Source organism: Taudactylus pleione, unplaced genomic scaffold (assembly GCF_031769625.1).
Source record: "Taudactylus pleione unplaced genomic scaffold, aTauple2 ptg000609l, whole genome shotgun sequence".
NCBI lineage: Eukaryota > Metazoa > Chordata > Amphibia > Anura > Myobatrachidae > Taudactylus > Taudactylus pleione.
Window position 1 is genome coordinate 4,535,736 of NW_028285011.1, and position 26,638 is coordinate 4,562,373.

The 26,638-nt window shown below is 41.2% G+C and overlaps 1 protein-coding gene across 1 annotated transcript in view; it reads left to right on the plus strand.

Moving 5' to 3' along the window:
- VWA3B (von Willebrand factor A domain containing 3B) overlaps positions 1-26,638 on the plus strand; it is a 201,201-nt gene that overhangs the window by 112,688 nt on the left and 61,875 nt on the right. The window contains exons 26-28 of the mRNA XM_088454098.1: positions 2,849-3,015; positions 12,010-12,104; positions 16,040-16,196. Coding sequence (XP_088310224.1) covers positions 2,849-3,015; positions 12,010-12,104; positions 16,040-16,196 — 419 coding nt within the window. The remainder of the gene's footprint in view (positions 1-2,848; positions 3,016-12,009; positions 12,105-16,039; positions 16,197-26,638) is intronic.

Genomic DNA, 26,638 nt, shown 5'->3' on the forward strand with positions numbered 1-26,638 from the left:
GTGCTTAATGGTCAGTCTGCTGCAATGGCCTGCAGCCACAATCTGCCGTGCTCTTCCAGCATAGCCAAAATCATCAGTCCCTGGCACTACAGGACTTTGGCCTACTAGCTGGCCGCTTGCCGGCGTTCATGCCAAGCGGACTGGGTGTATGAGCGTTATAAACCCTTTCTGTCTTCAGTGATGAGCTGCAGTTTGGAGTTCCAAATCTCCACTGCTGCTGCAAACTGTCGATGGTGATTGACAGCACGCCCCCTTTGGTGGGCGTGCCGGGGGCGTGGTTGCCCAGACGGAGGCGTTCCCATGGGAACGCCTACCGTCTGGGGCCGGCCCCACTGACATTACTAGTGATGTCAGTGGGAGTGCTTTTGGCTTTGATAGAGCCAAAAGTACTCCAGGGCTTGCGGCAGCGAGACCCTACCGCAAGGGTCTCGTCGCAAGCCCGATGGTCGCGATGGTCTTGACCATCGCGACCATCATTTTGGCCGCTCGCTATAGGAGGACGCTCCAAAAAGTAAGAGGGCCGGCCCTGATTCAGAGCGAGCGCTTTGTCAGAGCGTCCGGCTCTGAATCAGGGCCACAGAGCCATATTCAATTTGAGCTGAGCCGCGATACTTTTTCGCGTCCCGGACTTATCGCCTACTTCGTCTGTTTTGTAGGCGGAAAAGTATCGAGCGCGTGCCCGCTTTACCCCGTATTTAGTTTGAAAGTACGCAAAAACGGGACCCAGCGAGACTTGAACAGGCAGAAAGTACTGTCAGATTTCGGGAAATCAGCCTGACACCCCCCAAAAGATGCTCTGACATGTGGGTTCACTATGGTACCCCCCCGATTTGGCTTGCTGAAGGTATTTGGTATTTTTAAATGGGCTCAATAGCTGCTAAATAGCATTTTTCAATACGTGGTGCAGAATAGTAGTCAGGAGTATTTTTTCCAGAAAATAACTTCTCCCAGCAAATTTGGGGTACTTGAAAATGGGGGCCATCATATTTAAAAGTTGCTAAAGTGAAGTTGGAAAAATCCACCTTCCGCAAGTACCTGCAAATAAAAAAACACTTGGGGCATACTTGGGGTTCCCCCCCAGAGTCAAGTTCGCTAGTTTTTAACTTTGTACCCAAACTTTTTTTTTTGCCCCCTTTTCAAACTCATTGTTTGGGTGTCCTTAAGTGTTTTTTTAAAAATTTTTTGACACAGTTTACCTTTGGGGGACTGTCTGAAGGCTGCAGGGGGGTTCCCGCAGCATTGTACCACAAAACCCCAATTCTGCACTTTCTTCCGCCTGCTATTCATAGGCGAAACCTTTTGGCTTAGTACATTGCATTGACTTTCCGCCTAGGCGGAAAGTCTTTCAAATTGAATACGGGGTAAAAGCAAAACAGGCGAAAATTACGTCATCGGCGAAAAAATATCGCGGATCCGGACTTTTTGCCTCAAATTGAATACAGGACACAGCCTGTAAGATGACAGTTGGGAGCTGATTGGCGGACACCTTATCACTTTTCACTCTGTCTCCTAACACTGCTTAGTAAATATACCCCCTAGGGCCTAATGAGTTGTCTTGACTGAATAAAAATATTATTCCAGCAGCCAAACCAGCAGCAACACGTGGAGAATTGCAATCTCCACACACAGAAAATATAACAAAAATAGTGATATGCTGTAGCGCTCAGACATAATAAAAAAACATGATAAAATAAATAAATTAATATAAATTTTTAATGAAACATCATTCTAAATAACTCCCGGGAGTAAACAGCAATCTATTAGCATACAATCACAAATTTTAGCAATAGTAATATGATACTTCTATAGCAGGTGTAACATACTTAAATGTGCAAATGTAACAATGTTTCTCCAGCAGTACAAACTTGCAATATAGAAAATAAAACACACTTAATTTGTGTCAATGTGACAGTATTTCTCCAACAGAAAAAATTTATAATCATAGCACACTTTGTATAGAAATATGCCTGATTCCACAAGAATTGCAATTGCAAAGCTGCACGCAGACAGCTTTGCAATTGCGATCCTTGCAATAATGCAAATGCAGCAGGACGTGTATGGTCGATGGTTGCAATGGTGGACGGCGCCGGTGGTCGGACAGCTGAGTAAGCCTCAGCTTACGCAGGTTCGCCGGCTTGCGAGCCCAGAACACTGCATACGTCCATGCAGTCCGTTATGTCCAGTTCCTAAATCTGGTAAACAAGTCTCCTATACCATCTTGCACACCAGTCTGGTTTTACCACTGAGACTTATTTTTACAGCCTCCATTGGTTCCAGCCGATACCTCCAAGCATCGGTCCCATCCAATGCCTCCAGCCATCGTACTGATATCACTTAAGTTCTTCAACTCATCAACATTGGTCCCAACCAATCAAGTTAATCAATTCATCAACATCGGATTCAAATCCATCAAGTTCTTTAATTCATCAACATCGGTCTCAAACCGATCCAGCTCTAAATCCAGCATCATCAGTCCCAATCCACTTCTGCCAATTCCGTCAGTATTCTATATCCAGTCTCATTCCAACTTGCTGTTCAATAAAGACTTTCTATTCCTGTCCTCTCCTTCTGGCCCATCATCCACTGCCGTATCGCTACTTCCTCACATCAATGCATGAGGAAATCCTGACTCAAGCCACCTAAGTTCCTTTATGGCTCTCAAATCTCCTCTTCACCCTCCCACGCCTGTTCCAACCCAAACCAACCCTCAAACGTGACATTTTTGAGGAGTTGTAAGTTTAATTGCTAGCGTGTATGTTTTCGCGTTGAAGACTGTAATGGACAATGACTATGTTTGCTTCTTGCCTCTTTTTAAACTACTCGCTTATTTCCAAATCTTGAATTTTAGCCCTAGTGTCCAGTTCGTTAAACCACTTCTGAAACCAAGTCCACAGAAAGAAAAAAGGAACATATCTGTACCAAGTGGAATAAGACAATCAATGAGTTCACATGCAGAGTCCAGAACACAGGATGATAGTGATGACTCTTCTACTAGCGCTGACATCATAGATGAAGGTACAGTACATTTATCATTAACAGTACTTAGCGATTCACCCTAGACATGATTCCTCACATAAGCTTTCATATCGCTGGCTGAAAGCTCATTCATTTATTGTATATGCAATTCCAGTTCTATTCATTCTTGCAAGTAATGATTGGTTCCACTGTTTCAGATTCAAGTTTGATTTAAATAGCTCATAAGCATTCAGATGATTTTCTAATTTAACAAGACAATCATTTCAATTTCCTCCAGTTCTAAAGGGCCTTCCAAAGTATACAATGTCAGGTTTCTCTTTGGTCTGCCGAGCCATAATTGAAATGACTGAGTGACTCACAAGCTCTAGGTTAATCCTTAGCAGACTAGGATTTTGAAAATAAACTTTCGTCAGTAGAATGGTGTGTGTAATATTATATTTTCATGTTTACAATACATTTACAGTGAGGTTAATTTTGTCAATGAGATTATCATAACCCCCATGCCTTTCTAACACTCAAAATTACATAATTGTAGAAATTTTGGGTCCAAAGACATGTAAAATGGATGCAACCCTCTAGTAAATAGGGAAATGAATTGTTAACTCTTATATGATCTGTAAATAACCTTACTTTGTTTTTCTAAGTAAATTCTTGATACAATATGTAATGTAAATGGCATGGTAAGTAGTCCTCAGTGCCCCTTAATTGTTTATTAGGTGATTAAGTCAGTGGCTCCAGAATTTCCTTAAAGCTACTTACACCTCCTAGTAAATGTAAAATAAATGAAGTAAAGGAAAAACATAATAATAATTTGACCACTATTTTACTTATGTTTGAGGCTGTGCAGAATTTTTTTGTGTTTTATCTGGTTTATGCAACTCTTCCTGTTTCACTGCGGAAATATATCAAAGACGATACAAAAAAAAATATACCTATCTATAATATCTCTAATAGGTGTGAAAATTCAATTTATTCCCATGGAAAAGCTGAGATTTTTATTAATAAATGGTGCCACCTCTGACGGGGAGAAAAGTATTATTAGATGAAACTATTACTTTACACCCTGTGAAATTATGATTTGAGGCTGGAGGAGGCCAGTTTACTTCACCAGGGAAAATAAATCTTCACTTAGAAAAAATGACATTACCCCAGGAAAATGGAATTTTCTACAGCATTTATTACATTACATTTAGCTTTCCCTTTCCACCGTTCTATACATAGCCAGGTAAACGATTTGCCTTTCACCTGACTATACTCTGCATTTCCGAGCTTTATAAACATGCCCCTCTGCTATATTTGCATCATTTGGAGAGTGACCTACAGTAAAATAGCAAACATATATTTTATAGGGTCTGTTTACCTCATCAACAAAACACTATCCATAGAAATACAGGCAACAGACTACTTTTTCAAAAATGTAATTTCCATGTTCCTCATTGCTGCTAAACTTGTGTTACATATTCCATTGTGTTATTCTATTTCATGCATCAGAGGACAGATAGAGGAATCCATCCTGCATATGCTATCTGTACAGGAAAGTTATTGGCACTGGGTGTTGGTAACATATATGTCTTTGCTTGCTGGGGTGGGTCAGTGTAATGTATAGATAGATTGGTAACTGTGAGATTCCTAAGACAATATCTTATCATTACTTCCAAGTGCTACCAGTGACAGACTAAATGACATGTAACATAATAAAGAACTAATGTTCTTTTATATTCATTACTTTATTTGCTCGCTGGGCAAACAATCTCAGTGATTAACCCTATTCTATGTGTTTAGGAATTCACAGAAACTGTGCATGGCTTATTGTTGTGACTTAAGCTGGGTACACACTATATAATGTATTGTATGATATATCTTTCTGGTGTGGATTGGAAGTATATATCATACACATCATACAGTGTGTATGGCGGTCGTTCATCGCATCATCCCATCTGTTGTTCTGCACGTCACATGGGACAATGCAATGAACAATGCAGTGTAATGACACATAGCACCGTTGTATATTGGATCGGGCAGCGTGTACAGCACATGCGATGTAGCGCTACATTGTATTGCACAGTCACTGGGTTGCACCATCGTATTGTGTGTGCCCAGCTTAACACTTATGTCTAGTGTGATCTAGAATGGAGTTTTATGTATCTGACACCACATGTACACAGTGATATGTGGGAATTATTTTGCATGTGTTCTTGTTGTATCTACATACTGTAGCCTTTTGGACTGACATGTAACGTGGCCAGTTGTTGTAATGCAGAACACGGGAAATTTCATTCTGTTTGTTTCTCAAATTCAGTATAAAAATCATGCTTAATAAATCCATGTTTTCTACACATAACAATAAAATAGCTGATTCTGGGTCTGTAGATGGCGATTAGGAGAGCTGTTATTATTATTCCATTAACTTTCTTGCTGAGACCTTCTATGCACAATATATGTTATTCAGATTAACGTCATCAGTCACCAGTTTTCTTCTCTTGTCTCTGGCACCTTAGCCCTATAGATGGTACACTTTCTTAAACAACAAAAACACATTATCAGCTTTCCTGCAATATATAACATAGTATATTGGCATTTTACAAATAAATAACAGAAAGATATCTAAGAAAAGCTAAATTATTTGTGTGTAAAGTATTGTGTGTTTTGTATACATGGTGTACTTTTGTAATATATTTTGGATCTATAATAAAGCATATTAAACCACTGTCCTTATTGTAAATCTGGTATAGTATATGTGTGCCGTTCTATTAAATCTACTGTGGCAGTATCACCAGAGGTGGCATTGGTGAGCAGCTGATTCTGTGTGGGGCAGGGAAGATCCGCCCACACAGACTAGAAAGGCATTGTGGGAAGATGCCTAATGGCTGCCGAGGGAACTCAGTCCAGGGAGGACTGAGGCAAACCAGTCAGACAGAGCTCACTGTGCTAGCGAGCCAGTGAGGGCCAGGAGGCCTGAGCCTAGACCTGTGAGATACAGGGAAGGCTATCCAACTCTGGGACTGAGCTATGGTATGTGCAAGGAAACAGGCCAGACTGTGAGAGGTGCAGCCAACAAGCTAAGGAGGCTATACCAGGCCAGGAGGCCAGTGTCTAGTCCTGCATGTGGCAGGAAGGACCACCAATCTCAGAGACTGTGAGAGACTTTCATGCAGAGTAGCTGCTTCTGTAGAGAGGGTTCAATAAGTGAGCTAGTGCCCTAAGAAAGGGCTAGGCATTTATTATTTTCTGTTTGTTCCTGATTATGCTGAAAGTGAAAGCACCACGTTCATTTGCTTTACTGGAATGCCATGTGTGGAGTCTGATTCTGCACCTAATCACTGCACCACTGACACTAGTCTACCAAGCTAATTATCCCAAGTATCACACTACTTACACAACTCTACCTCTGTACTTCTTTACTAATATTATTTAGTGCATAAGGATTGTTTGCTTGTTATTGGGTTGCTGTAGTATAAGATTTTTATTATTGCCATATAAAGTAAATTTTCCCTGTAATAGTATAAGAAATGCTGACTTCTTTTCTCATGTCTCCGTCCTGCTCTCCAAACATACATTAGCTACTGAGACTAATGAATGGAAAATTCTGTAGCCCAGCACAGATCATAGATGATGCCATGTATAACATCAGACCGTTCTGTACATGGCATTTTACTAATTGGTATTTCATAATACTGTGATCACTTTGCACAATACATGTGCTCTCCGCACTCACACTGTAATTGAGCAGCTGATGTCACCCCAAGCTTCTGCTGATAAATTAGGGACACTTTATGAATACCTAATAATCTATACACCCTAAATGTCGCTATTTAGCGTTGTAAGTCGCACAAGAAATAATTGCTTTCCAGACTTTGAGTGTGGTTCCAAAGCACAAAAAGTTATTATTCACATAAGAAGCATTTAGTTACACGCTGTGATCTAAATACAATTAGCGCAAAAGATTATACATAAACAAGGTACAGTCGATACATACACAGGCACACTGGTCCCAGTTACAGTCATCAATCCTGAGGTCTGGTGGTCATCCAAGAGAATGGCTACTAACTGGGACCGGGACACAGGCTATATACCCTAATACATCATGATAACAACAATGTAGACAGACAAACATAATTCCATTGGTTCTTGCTCTTGGTCTTTGTAGTACACTGTAGTTCATAGGACAGTTCACTAGGGGTATGTCCCAATTCTCCAGATTACATTGTCTTTCTTTAATTGATTTAAACTAGATAGAGACACTACATTACAGTGTATACATTCTAACCAATAATTTCCTATATTCCATAACCATCGAACGCAAGATGCGACTCCCTCGCTGATAGGTTCAGATATCTGGAAATAAACAGTGTGTCAGTTTAGTACCAAACATGCCATGTCTATCATGTTGTATACAATTAATATCAAATACATGCATTTTACATCATAATTAATAACTTTAATATAAACCATAATGTGCAGGAACCTTTTATGAGTGCGTGTATATTTATATGTAAGTGTATATTTATGATATGTAAGTATGCATTGTGTGACTACATGCAGCATAAAAGGTGCGCTGTGTGTTTCTATTCTCAAATGCAACTGTATATATATATGTGTGCACGCATTGTGGATACCCATGTGATCGTTTAAGTGTGTGTGTATATGTGTGTGTATATATATATATATATATATATATATATATATTCATATATATATATATTTATATACATAGCTTCAAACTGGTTATTATTAATGTTACTTCTGTCTGAACTAAGAGAATGACATACAATGGAGTTTGTCCTGTTCATAGATTGAGCAAGCTTTGGAAAACAGTCTGATAATTTTAACAAAAGGCTCTCCTATGTTTATCCAGAATACAACTGTTCTACTTAACCACATCAGCATTGGATACAAGGCCTACAATTGTTAAATGATAGCTAAACGTCTGACCATTGTTTCCAAATCCACATTCAGCATATCAGTGTCTGTGTTATACTTCAATTGTCACAGACACACTGTATCAATATGCAGAGCAAACACTCACAGTATCCTTGTGTATTCTTAATTATTTGTCACAAACATGTCCACAAGACATGTCTGTCATCACTGAATATATGAAGTCTTTAAATATACATATTTATATGTGTATTCGTGCGTATGAGGTATGATAGGATTTTAAACAGTATGCGGAGGCAATGCGATCGCACGATGTTAATAATAGCATATTAGCATCACACACAATGGTTTCATGCTGACGACACAAGATGGTGTCGTCAGGGGCAACTTAAAATGGCGTCACTCGATATTAATTTTAAGATCTGGTCTCAGCCAATCATCCGGCTTCGACAACTTAGAGCAGATTGGATATCTCTCTAGCTAGATAAATATGGTCCCTTCAAGGGAATCGGAAATAAAGAAAATTATGACGAAAATAAATAGTCTTCCTTTAAAAAAATAAGGAATATCTCGAAATACCTCAATACTAAAGGAAACCAGCTTAATTTTCATTAATCATAATGATGTATTTCTAGTAGATAGATGTTGCTGGCATACTAGATATGTACTAATACCGTAGTGCCTCTCACAGATGTTGAAGTGATGAAATCCTTAAGCTTCACAGACAGTCATATTATTTACAAGTTTTACTCTAATAATATATATAATCTCTCACTCCAAATCAACACCTAGATGGCGCTTATACAATAGTGCTTTACAAAACTGATTAATGGTGGTTTAATATGTCCATCAGTATGTTTGTAAGTGAAACAATTGCTGACCCAAGTGTCACTAACACTGGGCATACACTATACAATTATCTGTCAGATATCTGTCCAATCTGGCTGGTTGGAATGAAAACCTGGTAATGTATGGGAGAAAATGACAGTCCATAATATGGTCTTAAACACTGGAAAACGGACAAAAAACAATTGGTCAAATTGTTTAAATTTGTGTGTTTTAACCAATTTGTCCATTTTTGTCTGTTTTCCAGTGTTTGTGAGGAAATGGTCGACTGTCATTTGCTCCCATACATTACCAGGTTTTCTTTCCAACCAGCAAGATTTGACAGATATCTGACAGATAATTGTATAGTGTATGCCCAGCTTTAATGTTGTTTATTCTTCCTTCTTGAGCCACCTGAGATTTTCTTAGATAATGAGTTGGAAATCCAATGTGGTCTGAAATTATACCCACTCACCAAAATTCATCCAAAAAGAAGGCCAATGGCCACTCATTCAGAATTTCTTTTATTCTTGATATAATAATTGTAAACTATATAGAAAATTGCTTACATTATATGATAAAAGGTAGAAGAGGTGGAATTAGATCCTGCCAAAACCATACCAGGTGTGAGCTTGATGAAAGTGACTTCAACCAAAACCCTAAGCATTTTGTTGTTTAAAGGGACGACTTCTGGGGTATATATCAAAGTCTCAAAATTACGATGAATGGAAACCATTTTGCATAAAATGAGTCTTAATGTTGCGTTCTTTGAACAAGTTGTAACTTGAAAACTCCTCAAAGTTAAGTAAACCTGAGGTAACAAATCTGTCAGCTGCACCAGTATGAAGATCCTGTGTTAGGTTGGCAGTCTCTTTTGGCGCAAGATAAGGGCAGTATTTTTTGTGTATATATACTGTGTGTGTGTATTTGGGGAAGGCCCTTTTCTATTCCAACATTCCCCAGTGCACAAAGCAAGGACTATTAAAGACCTGGTTTAATGAGTTTGTTGTGGAAGAACTTAACTGTCCCGCACAGATCCCTGACCTCAACCCCATCAAACACCTTTAGGATGAACTGGAATGGGGATTGCGAGCCAGGCCTTCTCGTCCAACATCAGTGCCTGACCTCATAAATGTTCTACAGAATGAATAGGCACAAATTCACACAGAAATACTCCAAAATCTTGTGGAAAGCCTTCCAAGAAGAATGGAAGCTGTTATAGCTGCACATTAAAGTATATGGGCCAAATGTAATAGGGTGAGGGTTAAGAAAATATGACAGTTTAGCAGTAAACTCTCACCTTGGTCGAGTTTTAACTTCAAAATGGGAAACATCTGGATGAGAGTTTTTTTTAGTCGAAAAACATACGAATTTGCCTGTTCTCAGACTCTATTACATTGGCTGAGTTTAAAGGTGTGTGTTTACTGTTGAACTCTCACATTTTCTAAACTCTCACCCTGTTACATTTGGTCCTATGTATTTGAATACAATGTAATTACAGTCACTGTTGGTGTAATGGTCAGGTGTCCAAATACTTTTGTCCATATAGTGTATCTTACATAAGCAAATATGTCATTAAAGAGCATTGCATATGCCTAAATGTGATATTTACACAATACAACTAGAACATAGACTGCCGATCCCAGAGTCACATATTCTATCCTCTCTCTGCTACTTTTGTCTTCTGCATAATTTATTTCAGTTGCATCTGGCAGATTCCTAAGAGGCATTATCATGAGCCTCTGCCCATTTTCAAAGCTCTTATTAATGTCTCAGATAACCTCCATTGTCACATTTCATGACTACATTGTATCTAATGAAGGAAAAAGCTAAACTGCCTCAAAGGTTTACATTAATGGTAGAAGCTTTGCTACAGCTGGAAATGAGAAAATATACAGGTGTGACGTTGTGCTGACAGAATATATTTCTATAGATAAAGCAGCGTCTACATGAAGCATTAAATTTGGAGACATTGTTGAGTCTTTATGACCAGCTCATGGGTATTTAAGGTAATTGACAAAGAGAGCTGGAAGATGTGGTAACAATAAACTAGTAATGGATGAATTTACTTGTTAATGACATGAGTGCCTTCCGTATGCCACTCACACGTGACACTATCCTTTTAGTAATCTCCTTACATAATGTGAAAAGATGAAAGGCATTTATAAAAAAAATTACCTGGGCAAAACTTAAAGTAGGAAAAAGCAAAAATGAATTGTACAGAGAAGGGAAATATAACCGCACTGACAACCAGAACAGTGGAACCTGGAAAAGATCACTCACCTAAATCACTCCTACCAGTACTTGAGTCCAGCCCAACCTCCTACACCATCCTGGCCCCTTCTCCTGACACACAATATAAAATATATATATATATATAATATATATATATATATATATATATATTATACATACACACAGTCAGGTGCATAAATATTGGGACATTGACAAAACTTTCATATTTTGGCCTCTATTCACCACCACAATGGCTTTGAAATGAAACAAACAAGATGTGCTTTAACTGCAGACTTTCAGATTTAATTTGAGGGTAATTACATCCAAATCAGGTGAACATTGTAGGAATTACAACGGTTTCTATATGTGCCTCCCACTTTTTAAGGGGCCAAAAGTAATGGGACAAACTAAACAATCCTAAATCTAACTTTCACTTTTTAATACTTTGTTGCAAATCCTTTGCAGGCAATTACAGCCTGAAGTCTGGAACGCATAGACATCACCAAACGCTGGGTTTCATCCCTGGTGATGCTCTGCCAGGCCTCTACTGCAAATGTCTTCAGTTCCTGCTTGTTACTAGTTAATCATGTCTTGTTTGTGTGCACAGTTCAGGTGCACACTAGCAGTCATTAGGAAAGGCTCTCTGCAGGAAATGCCTTTGATTGGATCCTGCGTCTCAGTTACAGCCAGCCCTTCACTCCATACCGGTGATATTGTCTGACATGCTATGTTTGTTGGTCTGTTCTCAGAAACCGTAGTTCTAGCCGGTCTTCCTAGTTCTGCATTTCTGATGTCCTGTACCTGTCTTTTGGATCTGTACCTGCCAGTGTGTTTTCCAGACGTGTGTCCATCTGGCTATGGCCTCACAGTTGCCCTGCAGACCGCCCATACACACACACAGCTGCACCCGTGGGAAGGGGGATAGGACACGCCCCCTGGCCTGCCCACCCCGCCACCGGGACCCGAGGAACCAAACACAGATTATGGCCGTTCAGTGTGTATGAACGACCATCATCTGCAGATATACTGTATCTGTATAGTGTGTACCCACCATTATACCCATGTTTATTGTCACTAATTCTAGATTCTCTGCAGGCAAAATGTCTCCAAAGGAAAACATTAGCAGGAAACTGGATGACTTACGACTACAGATTACACAACACCAAATAGGACAAAAAGAGAAGCAAGAGGTGAGTGGCAGAGAACAAATTAGCCGGTGTAAATTATTTATAACAGTACATTTAGGGACAAAACTTGCCGCAGTTCTTTGCATGGAGAAGCATAAAAATAGTCCAGTGGTGAAGGCTACCACAGCGATAGTCATCACCGGGAGGGTGGCTTTATTAAATTGGCAGAAGCCCTAAATCCTTCAACATATAGACCCTTGAGGATTATATTTAGTAAAACTTCTAAAGAGGACAAGTGGAGGTATTCCCCATAGCAACGAATCATATTCTAGCTATAATTTTAAAGAATGTACTAGATAAATGATAGCTAGCTCTGCTTGCTTGCTTGCTATGGGGAACACCTTCACTTGTCCTCATTAGAGGGTATGATAAATCTTTCCCCAAGTCTTAGTTCTCTTTCTGTATGATCCTCTCTTGTTCTCCACCTTTCTTTATCACATCTCCCTATCTTCATACTATGAAATGAGGAGCCATGAGAACTAAATTAAATTATTGCTCATCATTTTAATTTGAGGACTGTATAGAGTAATTAATTGAGTTTGGTCCCTTCTTTGTCACACTGTGATTCAGAAGTGTCTGCCTTGGGGATTCCAGGAACACATGATTAGTCATCAGTAACATAGTGGTGCCATCTGCTGAGATTAGTTGCTTTTTGGACTGTGGTTATTTCAGTTCTCCAGAACCATGGTAAATAAGGATGGCAATCTAAGAACCTTTTCAACTAGATTCTGGTCAAGCTCTTCTTATGGACTAAAAGTTCTGCTTCTACCATCCTCAATAGGTGTCCTTGTGATAAAGAGTCTGCTGGCCGACACTGCACCCATCACTGCCATTTACTTTCTGTCCATTCCTTTTGACTCCCTTATGGAACAATCCTGCCTTCCCTCCAGACTTAGTCCACCAACTATTTCATGCCTGGAGCAGACATAACCTTCTCTTCCCCATTGATCTTGCCCCACTTAATTCCTTCCTAATTTTGGGCTTAGTTCTGAATTTGACCTACTCCGTAGCATTTTCTTTCAATATTTGTAAACTCGCCATTTTTACTGCTCCTTGTAAGTTCCCCTCCCCCCCCCACACACACTATGCTCCCCAATAGAATCACTTTGTCGTGGAAATTGAATTTCTAAGGATTTAATCTCTTCTCTGTATCACATCCTCCTTATCCATAGCCAACCAGTAAAGGAGGCTCACGAGTTAGCTAGGGAGAGAGACATGGAAGGTACTCTGGAACTCGAGGAATGGCTTAAAATCAAATTGGATCTAGCTAAGAGTTCCATCTCTGTACATATCAAAGAGAGCTCTTTTAAACTACACTACCTTTGGTATATGGTTATCTTCCATATTTTCTACATTTTCTTACCCATGTCCCTATGGTCAGAGAGGCTCCCTGCTGCACATTTTGTGGTCTTGTCCCAAAATGTAAGTTTATTGGAAACACATTCATAAACTTTGTCTGTCAGTTATTGGTGTTCATGCTCCAGCTGCTCTGTACTCTCTTCTCGACTGATCCCACAGATCGCTAAGCGTCATCAAAGCTCTTCAAACAACCTCTAAAGGCCGCTTCCCATTAGAATAACTTAGCCCCTCCCTCTTATTTATCTACCATTAATGCTATTTGGTCAGTTTAACGGAAAGAGCGCATTATTGCCACTCCCCACGACACCTCTGATCTATCTGTTAAAATTTGGTCTCTGTGGACCAGTGATGTGCGGTCAGGTGAGGCAGAGCCTTTCCTGTCATACTTAGGTATACTCCAATGTTTTCACTATAAAAATTATTATAAATATCTTCTTTGTATTATTCTAATCATTTTTATAGACAAAACTCTGGAGTATAAAGTGTATGGCAGGTGAGGCACTGCCTCTGCTGTCTACCTTTTCCACACATCCCTGATCAAAACACACCAAATTTCCAGCACTATATACTGCTGCACCTTTGTATAATGCCCATATGAACCCTCGGGTTCATATATGTATGTGTAAATCTGGCTCTGATACTAGCCAGTGCCTCCCCAGCCATTTACCTCAACGCACGTCACTGCTGTAGACAACTCATTTTGAGGCTGAATCACCTTTGCAATCCTTTTCTATTCTTTCCTACTCTCCCCTTTCACACTAGGGAACCTCCCCACATGTTTCTCCAATTGCTTGTCAGTTATCTCATGTTTTTTTTCCTTCTCGGTAAACACAGTATATCGAATTCCTCAATGTACAATGTTTCCTGAATATTGTGGACCTGTGTCGTACTTACTCTAGTCGGGATCTTCATCTGCCGGCATTCTGGCGTCAGGATTTCATCCGCTGGGCTTAAGTCCGGCCTTGTTGCATACCGATTCCATCTATTTCTGTTATGACATAACTGTAACTTATTTCTCGATTTTGTACCCCTTGTTCAAACTCCTCAATAAACAGATTCTTTGAGAAAAGAAAAAAGTCTGCTGGTCGGAATAAATCCGTTTTTTATGCATGAGCGTCACTCTTTTTCACAAATTAATTAGCTGAATTCTCATGTTCACCTGACAAAATGGCTCATTTTCGGTATAGTCAAGGGTACTCACTAAATAAGTGGGCCTGATTCAGCAAAGGTCACTATTGCATATGCAGCTGCGAATCCTTTCGGAACGCATCTGCGAATGTATGCTAATGCCTGCAACAACGCAGCGGGCATAGAGACGCCCACTGCTGCTTTCTCACATTCGCACTACGTCGCACTCTGGCGTATATATCGGTACCATTGAAGCACATCGACCCATCATGCACAATTATACCAGGTCTGACCAGTCACAGAAACTGCAGGTCTCGTAGCACGCAGTGAGTACTCATGCTGCGTATGCAATCGTATTGGCTAACTTATGTACACCCATGAAACGGCGTTTTTATGACCACTCCCCTGTCACCACCCCCAAACGCTCACAGCCTGTCACTCTGTGATGGCTTCCTTTGTGCGTCCGTAATCGCGGTGTGATTGCAACGCACACGCAGTGCAGCTTTTACACATGCGCACTAGTGAACAATCTGCCGATCTGCGTAAGCAGTTGCAGCTGCTGATTCAGGCCCAGAGTCCTAATGGTAAAGTTTAGAAAATTATGTAACGTCTAGTTTTTAAAATGACAACTTTTATTACTTTTTATGGAGATTTAACAGGACATGTATTTGTGTATTGTAGTGACCTTACTGACCATGGGGGTCACTCAGACCCGCTTGCGAGCAGCAGTACGCTCGCAAGCGGGTCGATGTTCCCCACTGCGCATGCGCACGACGGAGGGAGCTCCGTCGTGTGCATGCGCGAGACCCGGGGAGCGACGGGCTTTCCATCGCTCCGGGTCTCGCACCAAAGGGGGCGTGCTGTCGATGTTGATTGACAGCATGCCCCCTTTGGTGGGCGTGCCGGGGGCGTGCCTGCCAGACGGAGGCGTTCCCATGGGAGCGCCTACCGGCTGAAGCCGGCCCCACTGACATCACTAGTGATGTCAGTGGGAGTGATTTTGGCTCTGATAGAGCCAAAATCACTCCAGGGCTTGTGGCAGGGAGACCCTACCGCAGGGTCTCCGTCGCAAGTCCAATGGTCGCGATGGTCAAGACCATCGCGACCATCTTTTTGGCAGCTCGCGTATGCTGTGGGTGGTCACCCACAGCTATACGAGCGGCCAGGAGGCCGCTCCATTTTCATGGAGGTGGACCCTGATTCAGAGCGAGCGCTCTGGTCAGAGCGTCCGGCTCTGAATCAGGCCCCATGTTTGTAGCTGCCATTTTCATGTATTCATCTTCTCTCACTGTATTTGGTGTTACTTAATCGGGGATAAGCAACCTGTGTAACACCAGTGAAGAAGTACAACTCCCAAAAAGTTTTGAGGTTCAGTAACAGCCATAGTGAATATATATATATATCGATGTTGTACAATGTTTCCACATTTTGCTGTATTTCTTCTTAACCAGGTGATACAGGAATACCTTGAAAAACTAACAGCGGTTACTTCTCATCAAGACAAATGTAAATTAGAAGAGGAAAAAGACCTTGAAAATCAGAAAATTGATCTGCTTGAGCAGCTGAAACTGCTGATACCTATTAGTAGCACAGAAAGGGAGAGCTATGGTAAGAACATGCTTCTTGTCCAGCCTAATGTACAGCCTCTCACTGTACTGAATGTCACCATTGATAGATTTTTTTGTTGTGGAAGAAATGTTAATTTCAAGTAAAAGCTGTTTAGCAGCTTTGGTTGTGTCAATGTCTCGATTGCATAACATGCAATGTGCTAGTAACATGAATTGCTTGCACAAATGAACATATTAGCCCAGGATAACTATTAGTAATTGATTGTACAACCTTTTAGGCTGCATGTATTTAACAGACAATTCTGACATTTAAATCTAAATATACTGTAGATGTATTATGGCAGAAAATTCCCGTTTTGAATGTGGTTCTTATTTACTAAAATAATTTTTTTTACGTGAATTTAGAATTAAGATGAGACAACTGTTAGTGTAAGATTTTATAACTAGCATAATGGAATATAGTTTTTATGCCATATAGCTCTTCCTGTTTCGCCCTTTTGTCGAGGTGAAGCTGGTAGCAATAATTGCGAGAAGTATTAACATCTCGGCTGCCAGAGTCTGAGAGAGAAAATTCCCTCCTCTGGCGATCCGTACAAGACCCATAGCGCATCAGCCTTGTGCATATTATCTTCTGTATCTTATCTCATGGCCGGACCCATTGCACTTGCACGAGATATTGCAAACCTCACAAGATCTTGTGCGCAGCCAGAGACCCCCACAGAATCCCGTTGAAAAAAATGAACCACAACAGTTTGCTCATCGTTTTTTTTTTTTACATTACATCTGAATGATTTTCTGTTGTCATAGATGGCACAATTGTCAGATGTTTGCAGATAACATTGAGAAAAGTGATTTTATCTGCTTTCATACATAATGTTCATTGTAAGTGTCAAATAGTGTTACAGTAGTTATAGCACATTTGACACTTACTACCTCTTCTTACATCTCCCCATAAATAGTAAACATAGTATATTTCTTATTTATCAAACATAACAGGTTTATTGTAATTGTTATTATGGGGAAGATGTAGGAAGAGGTGGTAAGTATAAAATATGCTAGAACCAGCACTATTTGATAGAAGAACAGTTCAGCAACAGGGAAGAGTCACTGGAACAGCCAGTAACTTCCCAGAGTTAAGGTGGCCATACATCAGACACCGGATTTTGCGATCCGGCGATGCGATGGGAAGTGCCGGTGTTTCCGGGTGGAAACGCCGACCTCCCACCATCGATGTTCTGCGATCCGTCGCCGGATCGCAGACATTTTCCATGTTAAATGTCGGCGATTTGACGATCGCGATCATTTTTTTATCGCGATCGTCAAATCGGGAAAATCCAACATGTTGGATTTCTGCGATCCCGCGATGCCAGGTTGCAGCATTGCGGGATCGCGGCAATCCATCGCAGATGGATGGGGCCCATTAGAGGAACTGTTACTGATTGGCCTATCTCCATTACCCGGATATTTTGGCATTAGTGCTAGAAGGATCAAAGACAATGATTCTAATCCAAACATAGCAGACATGAGCAAAATATACCCAATATGTGATGATGCAAAGACAGACTGTGTTATTACTCATAATTCTGACTAGGCTGAAGCCTAGGGGTGCATCAGGCCTAGGGGCTCCACAGGGAGAAGTTGCAAGGCACACTCATAGTCAGCAGACGTTTGTTTTGAGACAATGGGGGGGGGAGACAGCGGACCAATAGTGCATCAGCGTCAGGGTTGTTACACCTCTATGAGAGGACACGTGACCACCGTCATCACAGCTGCTGTCACATTCGATACTTGGAGAAAGTTTGCTTTACTCCAGACCTCAGCACAAACAGAGACAGGAGATTCCGCAGGACTTGCAGAGATTCCCAACCGCCCATGAGAGAACCGCCACTGAGTGTAGAGCAAGGATACCCCAGCATAGGGGAGGAGACAACTGGATTGAAGATCCGGAGTGCACACATCAGGACGGATGCTGCAGCCACTGGTAAGTGCGTAGTGCGGGACGCCGCCACAACACACACAAGGACATCCAACCCTGACAACTACCATCAGGGTGAGGGAGACATATGTACACCATACAGGAAGAGCCCCCACCCAGAAAGGGTCATCTTACACATCCCATTCCCAGTGTGTGACTGCACTATCTGCATACGCTGCACTGCAGACTCGCCAAAGGGAGATATCGCCACTATTTAGAATATGGATGGAACACCCTAAATGAGCCAGCTTATCTCACCAATAACCTCTCTGAGAACAGTCTTCCTGCACTGGACATTATTGATAATTTAATGTACATTTGTTTGGGATTGCCTGGAGCACTATCTCCATTTTTAGTAATCTAATAAACGGAAACTATATTAATTCAAATCACTCTGTTATTGCCTTAGATAACGTACACTCTGCTCGATTTCATCTTTTGGCTCATTGTCTGATATTAGCACCAAATACACTACTGCATCAGCCGTAAGTGTAATAGGCTGCGGACTGCAGGCATCGGCGAGTCCCGTGCGACACTGCCCGATCTTTTAAAGTAGCAGTTATTTAAAAGGCATCGGGCAGTCTGGCACGGGACTGCAGCTTATCACATTTACCCCTAGGTGTAAAGCTAATCATGTCTTCCTCTTAAATTCTTTCATTTTCCTGGGTACGTTATTACTTTGTCCCTTGTTTTGTTTTTCAACAGACAGACCAGTTTTTTTTTTTTTGTTTTTATTGTTTGTCGGTGTGTGGTGTTCCAGATGATTAATGGCTTGTATATCACCTAAGCCAGTTATTATTACTGAACAATTTAGTAGTGTAAAGTCAGAAGGAAGCTACCGTGTGTATGCACTATAGTGTCATGCCTGCAGAATCTCCTCTCAGGTGCCAGCTGCTTTTACATTTCTCATCTGGCTTTCCCTAGACGTCAGAAGATTAGTCGTAGCCCCGTAACAGGACTAATCTGCAGCTTGTTCGCAGAGACATGAATATCACTTTAGATCTTGATGTTATGTATTATACACATTTGTGGTTATAAATATGCAGTATAACCATTTCTAAAGATGTGTCAATGATTGCAGAAGGTGTTCCATTTAATTGTTTTAAATGTATTATGATACAATCTGTAATCAGGCATTTTTCTTATTACAAATGACAACAACTTTATAAGACTAATTTCACCATAAAAACCTTTTTGCTTCTCTTACTGTGAAGCCATAACAGGAGTACTGTACGCACCGCTAAGGTATAAAGGGCCACACAGCACCCTTACATAAGGAACATGCAGCCTTATGCTTAGCATGACTTAAATCTGCGATTAACAGATTGTCTGGTGGATTTTGCAGGATTTGCCAGCAGCTTCAGAAAGTGATTGGCTCTTGTGACAGATGAAAGATCAGGAATGTCAGTGTTCACACTCTGTACTATGCACAGTCCACGTGATGAGGCACAGAGCAGACACAGCATGTCCGGCATTGCGCTGTGCTGTGCATTCATATCTTCCTGGTAAACATTTCAGTTTAAAAAAAGAACAAATAAACCGAATTCCAGAGATTTTTGAGATGGTCATAAATGAAAAGATGTATCCTCTGTCTGCCCCCCAGTTATGTCACCCACATGCCATTGTTGTTTTGTCAGAGGAGTTTCATACCTCATTTACCTGTAGATTGACAGGACAGCTCTGGGGGGAGATTACAGGATTCTGAAGATGGGAAAGGAAATGCAATGGCTGAATACTAAATGGTGATCTCTGCACAGAGCCTTACAAGCACCATCACAGGTACTGGGCAAAGTGCTTTTATACATTCATCCCTCTATATTATACACATACAGAGGGATCAATCTGTTAGAGTCCCCTGAATATATTTCGGCTTAGTCAAGCACCTGTGTATTTGTCTCCCAGTAAAGGTGGATGTCCGCTGGGTGAACATGTATCCTGGTGTTAAATTGTATGTTACTGCAGGAGATCAGATGCCCAGCCTGCAATAGCTATAACTTAGGGCCTGATTCAGACCCGCTTGCGAGCGATGAGCGCTCGCAAGCGGTTCGATGTTGCCCTAGTGCGATGTTGCCCTAGTGCGCATGCAAGCCCGATGGTCGCGATGGTCTTGACCATCGCGACCATCTTTTTGGACGCTCGCATAAGCTGTGGGTTATCACCCACAGCTATGCGAGCGGCCAGGAGGCCGCTCCAATAATAGGTAGGACGGCCCTGATTTAGAGCGAGCGCTCTTGTCAGAGCGTCCGGCTCTGAATCAGGCCCTTAGTGCCTTTTTTGTATTGAGTCCATTAATTTCTAATGTTATGATTTCTTTTACAGCCAATACATGAGATGATCCTTGTATTTCTGTCTATGTAACAGTGCCCACCGATGATTTCTATGCAGTATGTACATCTCGGGGTACATCACTTTGAAGTCATATCTTCACATAAAGGGCCTGATGCAGAGGTACATTGTGTCTTTTGCTGCAGCTTGACTGGTCTTCATGCTGATGCCGTGGCCAATGGTATTCATACAGAGACACCCATTTGCTGCTGCGCTAATCTGCCGCTGTGTGTTAGTAAGACGCACCATCAGTCGCAGCATCAAACATTGCAGCAATCCTATAGAGATGTGGATTATCCATCTGTGTCAGTGCAACTGCATAATATACTGCAGTCGCTGACAGCGGCACAGTCCCTGTTGCCACCCAGAAACACTCTGCAAATTGCCTGCATCCAAATTCGTTCTTTGCCTTAGAGCGGTGCCCATCGTGACCCATGCACAGTGCGACCCCCGACGCATGCACAGACTGATAACATTGGCCGCTTGTGTGCAGCATCGACAAAGCGTCCATCTCTGAATCAGGCCCCTTATAAAGGCAGCAGGAGAGAGGAATATTAAAATATGTTCTGTTAATTTGGAGACGGTCATTTACACCAGCTTATTCTATGAGATATTGTACCAGAAATCTAGAAAGCGGAGTCCTGGCATTCCCTGCTACTAACGGTGGATGATTATGGGGGATATTCTGAAAGCTAAAAGAGACATAAAATTATGAGAGATACAATACTAACCAATCAGATTCTGTCACTTTGGAGTTGATTGGTCGGTACTTTATCTTTCACAATTTTATCACTCCAAGCTTTCATGAATACCCCTCTAAATCATTTTACCATATTTAAATATATTTTGAATTACCAGCAGACATGCTGAGTCATCCCTGATTCAGCCAATTACATTGTATCCTATGCATGCACACTTTTGCTTGGCCTAATATCCACATAAATTGTATTTCATGTGCTCAGTTCTTTCCCTCATTTTAGATTTTGGTCCCACAGCGTTACACCTGGTCTACACCTCACAATAAGCAGCTGCTTTCTGCGATCCTCATCTGATAGGATTTATTGGAGTGAATGGAAAATCTGTCCAGACAGTGACCCCAACCAGAGTGCATTACCTGACTAGTGGCGGGATGTACTAAGCATCACATCCACAATGCCGTACATATAGCCCATTATCTGGTACATACCAGCGACTATATCTAAAGATGGCATTACCCATGAGAAATGCGGTAAAACCACCGAAAGCGGCATTTACTGCACTTCTTCCTTTCTGCCCTTAGTACAACCCACCCTACCGGGTTCATGCCCTTAGTACAACATCCAGCCACAAATATATATATATATATATATATATATAAATAAACAAATACATTTATGATGATCTATGAAGATATGGATAAACTCCATTAATAATAAACATTTGGACTTTATTTTTGGACATTTGAACTTTTATATTTTATTAGGCTATACCCAAAGCTGCTATCAGACACACAGCGCCGTAAAATTACTTTTCTGCGCCCTGTGCCGGTCACGCTCACTGAGCGCATGACATCGTTTGGTGGGGGCAGGGCCGGCAGCTTCGGAATTTACAGCACAGACTGGAGCATCCTCAGGATACAGCTCCAGGGGGCTGTAAGAGCTGCTTTGTGCACGTCTGGAGTGTCCAAAGAATGCTTCTGGCAGCACCACAGCAGCGATTCTGGCTGCAGGGTTCTGTTCCAGGCACAGGTACAGGAAAGAGGGGGTAGAGTCCGCACAAGTTCACAAACTAAATAAGAAAAATTAATTTGATTACATTTCTTTACTAGTCCACTATGGTTTATAGAATGAAAAAAACAACATCAAAGGTCTATCATATATTTAGAACAGTAAGATGACACGGGGTTGGTGGTGCTCCTACAGGATTTGTGCAGTACACAATAATGGTAAGAATATGGCCATAGCATATTGTGGGAGATATATATATATATATATATATATATATATATATATATATATATATATATATACTGTATATCCCACACTGATACTGTGATGGTCAGCAAAATATATATATATACTTTCTCTGTTTTCATTCATGATTGTGTACTCTCCGGTACTATTTACCTTTTTTTATTAGTTACCTATAAGAGAGAATTTCTTTTAGGTTGTGCATTAAACGTTACGTTTTAATTCACTATCCATCTACCATACGTAAAGTAATTAATAATTTGTTTTCCAAGAGTGCCCCAACAAAGGCATATTTCTCTTTAACCTCTAATTTTTTGTTCTTTGCAAAAAATTCTTACCATTATTCTGTTTCAGGCACCCTGCTAGCCAGACACAGCCTGGGGCCGTTGGTGAGAGGCATTGCTGCCCACAGGGCTCTGTGCTCTGTGCAGCAGCACTGCTCGCACACCCCTAGTTATGGTCCTGCAGACACACAAACCCTGTGAGGACTTAAAATTGGGGGAAGACATAGAGCGTAGAGAGCAAACAATGGAACTGTACTAAAGGTGACCATTACAATCTGTTTTTACTTATTCTGTTTTTGAATTTGCTATCGCCATAACCATGACAAAAATGATACTACCTTCCGCTGCCTAAGGCTAGACACCTTTCGAATCCCCAGTGAAGCTGATCTGCGCTGCATGCCAAACCACACTCCATGCGTCACTTCTGCAAGCAGGGGCAGTACACCAAGTCGGAGTGGGAGCGGGCCGCCACTGATACTGATCAGCGCATGGCTTTAGGGATGCCCATCAGTGGTCACCATTGGTGGATGAAACTATCGACAGGGCAACCATTGATGGTTACACCAGCCAATCTAAGGTTGAAGAAGGGCTTTGCGGTCCATTTCTGGGGGCGGAGCTGGACTCTGTGTCCCAGCACCAGGTAGAAAGAAAATAAGAACCATCCAGGGGCCCTTTACCATGGATGGTGGAGAACCATTGGATATCTGCCATCAATAGCAAAACTATCTACCATCAGTTGTTAACCATCGATTGTTGTTAACCATAGATGGTCGATTGCATCCCTACTCGGCTCCTCTGTCAGAGGCAGAGCAGCAAGCCCAGGACACAAACTGAGGGCTTCAGGTGCATTTTGCTTATAGTACGGTGGAACTGGAAACCTGGACAATGGAAAAAAGTTGCCTCATCAGGGATGGTGCCTGGATGCGACTGCCTACATTATCTCGGCAGTTCCGCTCCTGCTACTGATTTGACTATGCTAATAATGTATCCCAGGATTTTTACATCTATATTCTTTATTTTCCCATTATATAATATTCCGATAACCCCAAATAAAGTTAATAATTTGGAATCTGTTCTTATACCTGTTTTATTTAATTTAATAACCAAAATAATTAATGGGCCTTATTCTATGGGATGAGCTAAATGTGACATGGGGTCCCAGTTTCTTGTTGTTGTCCTAGCTAAGTTGCTATTTTTAAGTTAAATGAATGATTTCTTATAATTGTGATTACCTTTTCTGTGCGCACAGCTCCATACAGCAGGGTTATACCTTTGGAACATCTGATTACTTAAGAAGCTTGGTAACTGTACTGGCTGGAAAATGTGTCAGTAGTTGTTTAACAAGAGATGCCTCAATTGTATTATTGGCTGCTAGCTTCTACCATTAAGTGTACATGGTGTTCCTGAGAAGAGAGTGTGCTGCACTAACCACTTACCACTAGCAACAGAAATTACTGTCTTTTTCTTTGTTGTTAACAAACAGATACAATACATACAGTATAAATAAGGGGAAAATACCTCCAAGTGCTCAGTACATTTCTCTCAGTGCTACTCAACAGTGATAAATAGAAGCTTTTCTGTTATAGCCTGGCTCTTTAGCTAAAAGTGTACTGCTACCTTACAAGTTTAATTACTCTGGGCCTGATTCAGACCCGGACGCAAGTGGCCGTTCGCTCGTCCGCCGTACGAGCGGAAAAATTTAAATTCAAGCGCTCGCTCGCATGTTCGCTCGTAGCTAACCTTCCGCCCCATATTCTCCCAACCCCTCCTCTAGCTAGCGAACGTTCAAAATAGCGAGCGTCCGTCCCCTCTTTGGTTGCAGGGAGCGCTCGCACAAGTCAATTCCGGAAGTGGCCCTGTCAGTTTTCGATTGCCTGCTATTTCATTCTGCAAACATACTTGAATCGATTACTGGCAATCACTATATTAATTACCTTAATTGTTATTCACATGTTTGCAATCCTGTTTTTTTTTTAAATGTCAATAAACTTTATTCTTGTTAGTGTGTGTCATTTGTTCCGCAGAATACGTACGGTTTGACCAAGGGGATGGTTTTTCTAAATTAAAAGTTTGTTTGAATGCTAATATTGTTTTGCGTTTTTTTTATAGGCAGATTTTAATACTTTAATTTTTATATTTAAATTAGCTTACGCATGTCACTGCATCAAGCCTATCATAACTCACATTATATTTGTGAGGGTGTAGGTCACATGACTCATACAATAACCAATAGAATTGTTCCTGTTAATTTACAAAGCACATTAGCCAATCAAATTTTTTCTAGGACCTTTATTAAAACTGTTTTGTGTAAAAAAAATCATTGCCATCATGAGAGCCACCGCTTTTTGTAGGCGTGAGCTACTGGTCCTCACTGAGGTGATGGACCACCAAATAACGGACCATCCGCCCCCCATCACCAACCTCATGAAGCGGAGGGCCTACGCGGAGGTGCGCCGCTGCCTCGGCTATCGACGAAATATCGGCCAATTGGAACGCAGGTGGTCGGATCTGCAGCGCAGATCACCACGCCTGCTGGCCTTTTTGCGTCTCCGGATTGCCCAAAGTAAGTCTTTCTGTGTATGTTTTTATTTATTTTATTTTTTTTGGCTCATACCTGCGTGTGCATGTTTACAGTATATCCCTGTTGGTTTATTTTGGTTCATACCTGCGTGTGCATGTTTACAGTATATCCCTGTTGGTTTATTTTGGCTCATACCTGCGTGTGCATGTTTACAGTATATCCCTGTTGGTTTATTTTGGCTCATACCTGCGTGTGCATGTTTACACAGTATATCCCTGTTGGTTTATTTTGGCTCATACCTGCGTGTGCATGTTTACAGTATAGCCCTGTTGGTTTATTTTGGCTCATACCTGCGTGTGCATGTTTACAGTATAGCCCTGTTGTTTGTTTTTTTATTTTTGGTTTAAAAAAAAAAAAAAAAAAGGTCATTTGTAATTAAAAATGATTTTCACCATCATTTAGGGGCAGAGCGGAGACTCAGACGTCGCCGACGTGCGGCTCATCCCCTACCCCCCACTCCCACCCAAACATCCTCTGCCCACTCTTCCCCAAATTCCCCTCCACCCCAGACCTTGCCGACCGTCAGTCCCCTCCCTCTCCTCACATTACCATCCCTCCAAATTCCCCCTCCCCTCAAACCCCCCCTCTCTTTTCCTCACCCTCCACTTCATCCCACATGACCCCTCCTCCTTCCATGAGCCACTGGCCCACATCCAATGAGGAGGAATTCGTGGCTCCAGGCCCAGTCAGCAGTGTGCCCGGTATGTTTACATTTTAAACTATGTTTTATTTTCCAATTTTTATATTTTGGTTGATGTTGTCCTTTTGCCTGTGCAGTTCCAAATAGTAAAGTAGTTAAAATGTTTTTTATATATATCTTTGGGAAACAATGTCAAGGATGTTTTCCCCTTACACATATGACACATGTCCAAACACTCACACTTGTGTCTTTCTTGTTTACGGTACCAACAAATGTTTCCTTAGTTTTTTTTTTTTTTCTTTTTTGTATTTCTTCATTTTGGGCCCTTATTTGTTTTAAATCTTTTCGTTTTGCATTCCTTTTGTTTTGGATATGTTTTGGTAACTGATGTTTTTTTGGGGGTAGTCTGAATGTTTTGTTGGTTTTTAAAATCTAAATGAAGGTGTCATTTTAGTAATCCGCACATTTTTTTAACCCACAGAGGACCAGAGGCGTAGCAAGGCAATTGCTGGCGTATTGCAAGATCTCAGGGGACATGTTATTGCCATGCTGGTGGCATTGGACCACCTTTTGGCGATCCTGTGCCACTAAATTTTTTACTTTCAAAAAAACAAAAATAAAGTTTATTTATATTTATTTAAGTCTCATTCCTTGTCTGTAAATCTTAGATTGTTGAACCTTACATAAGTCTACTATTTGTCCCTGAGTTTTTAAGTAATATAAATTTG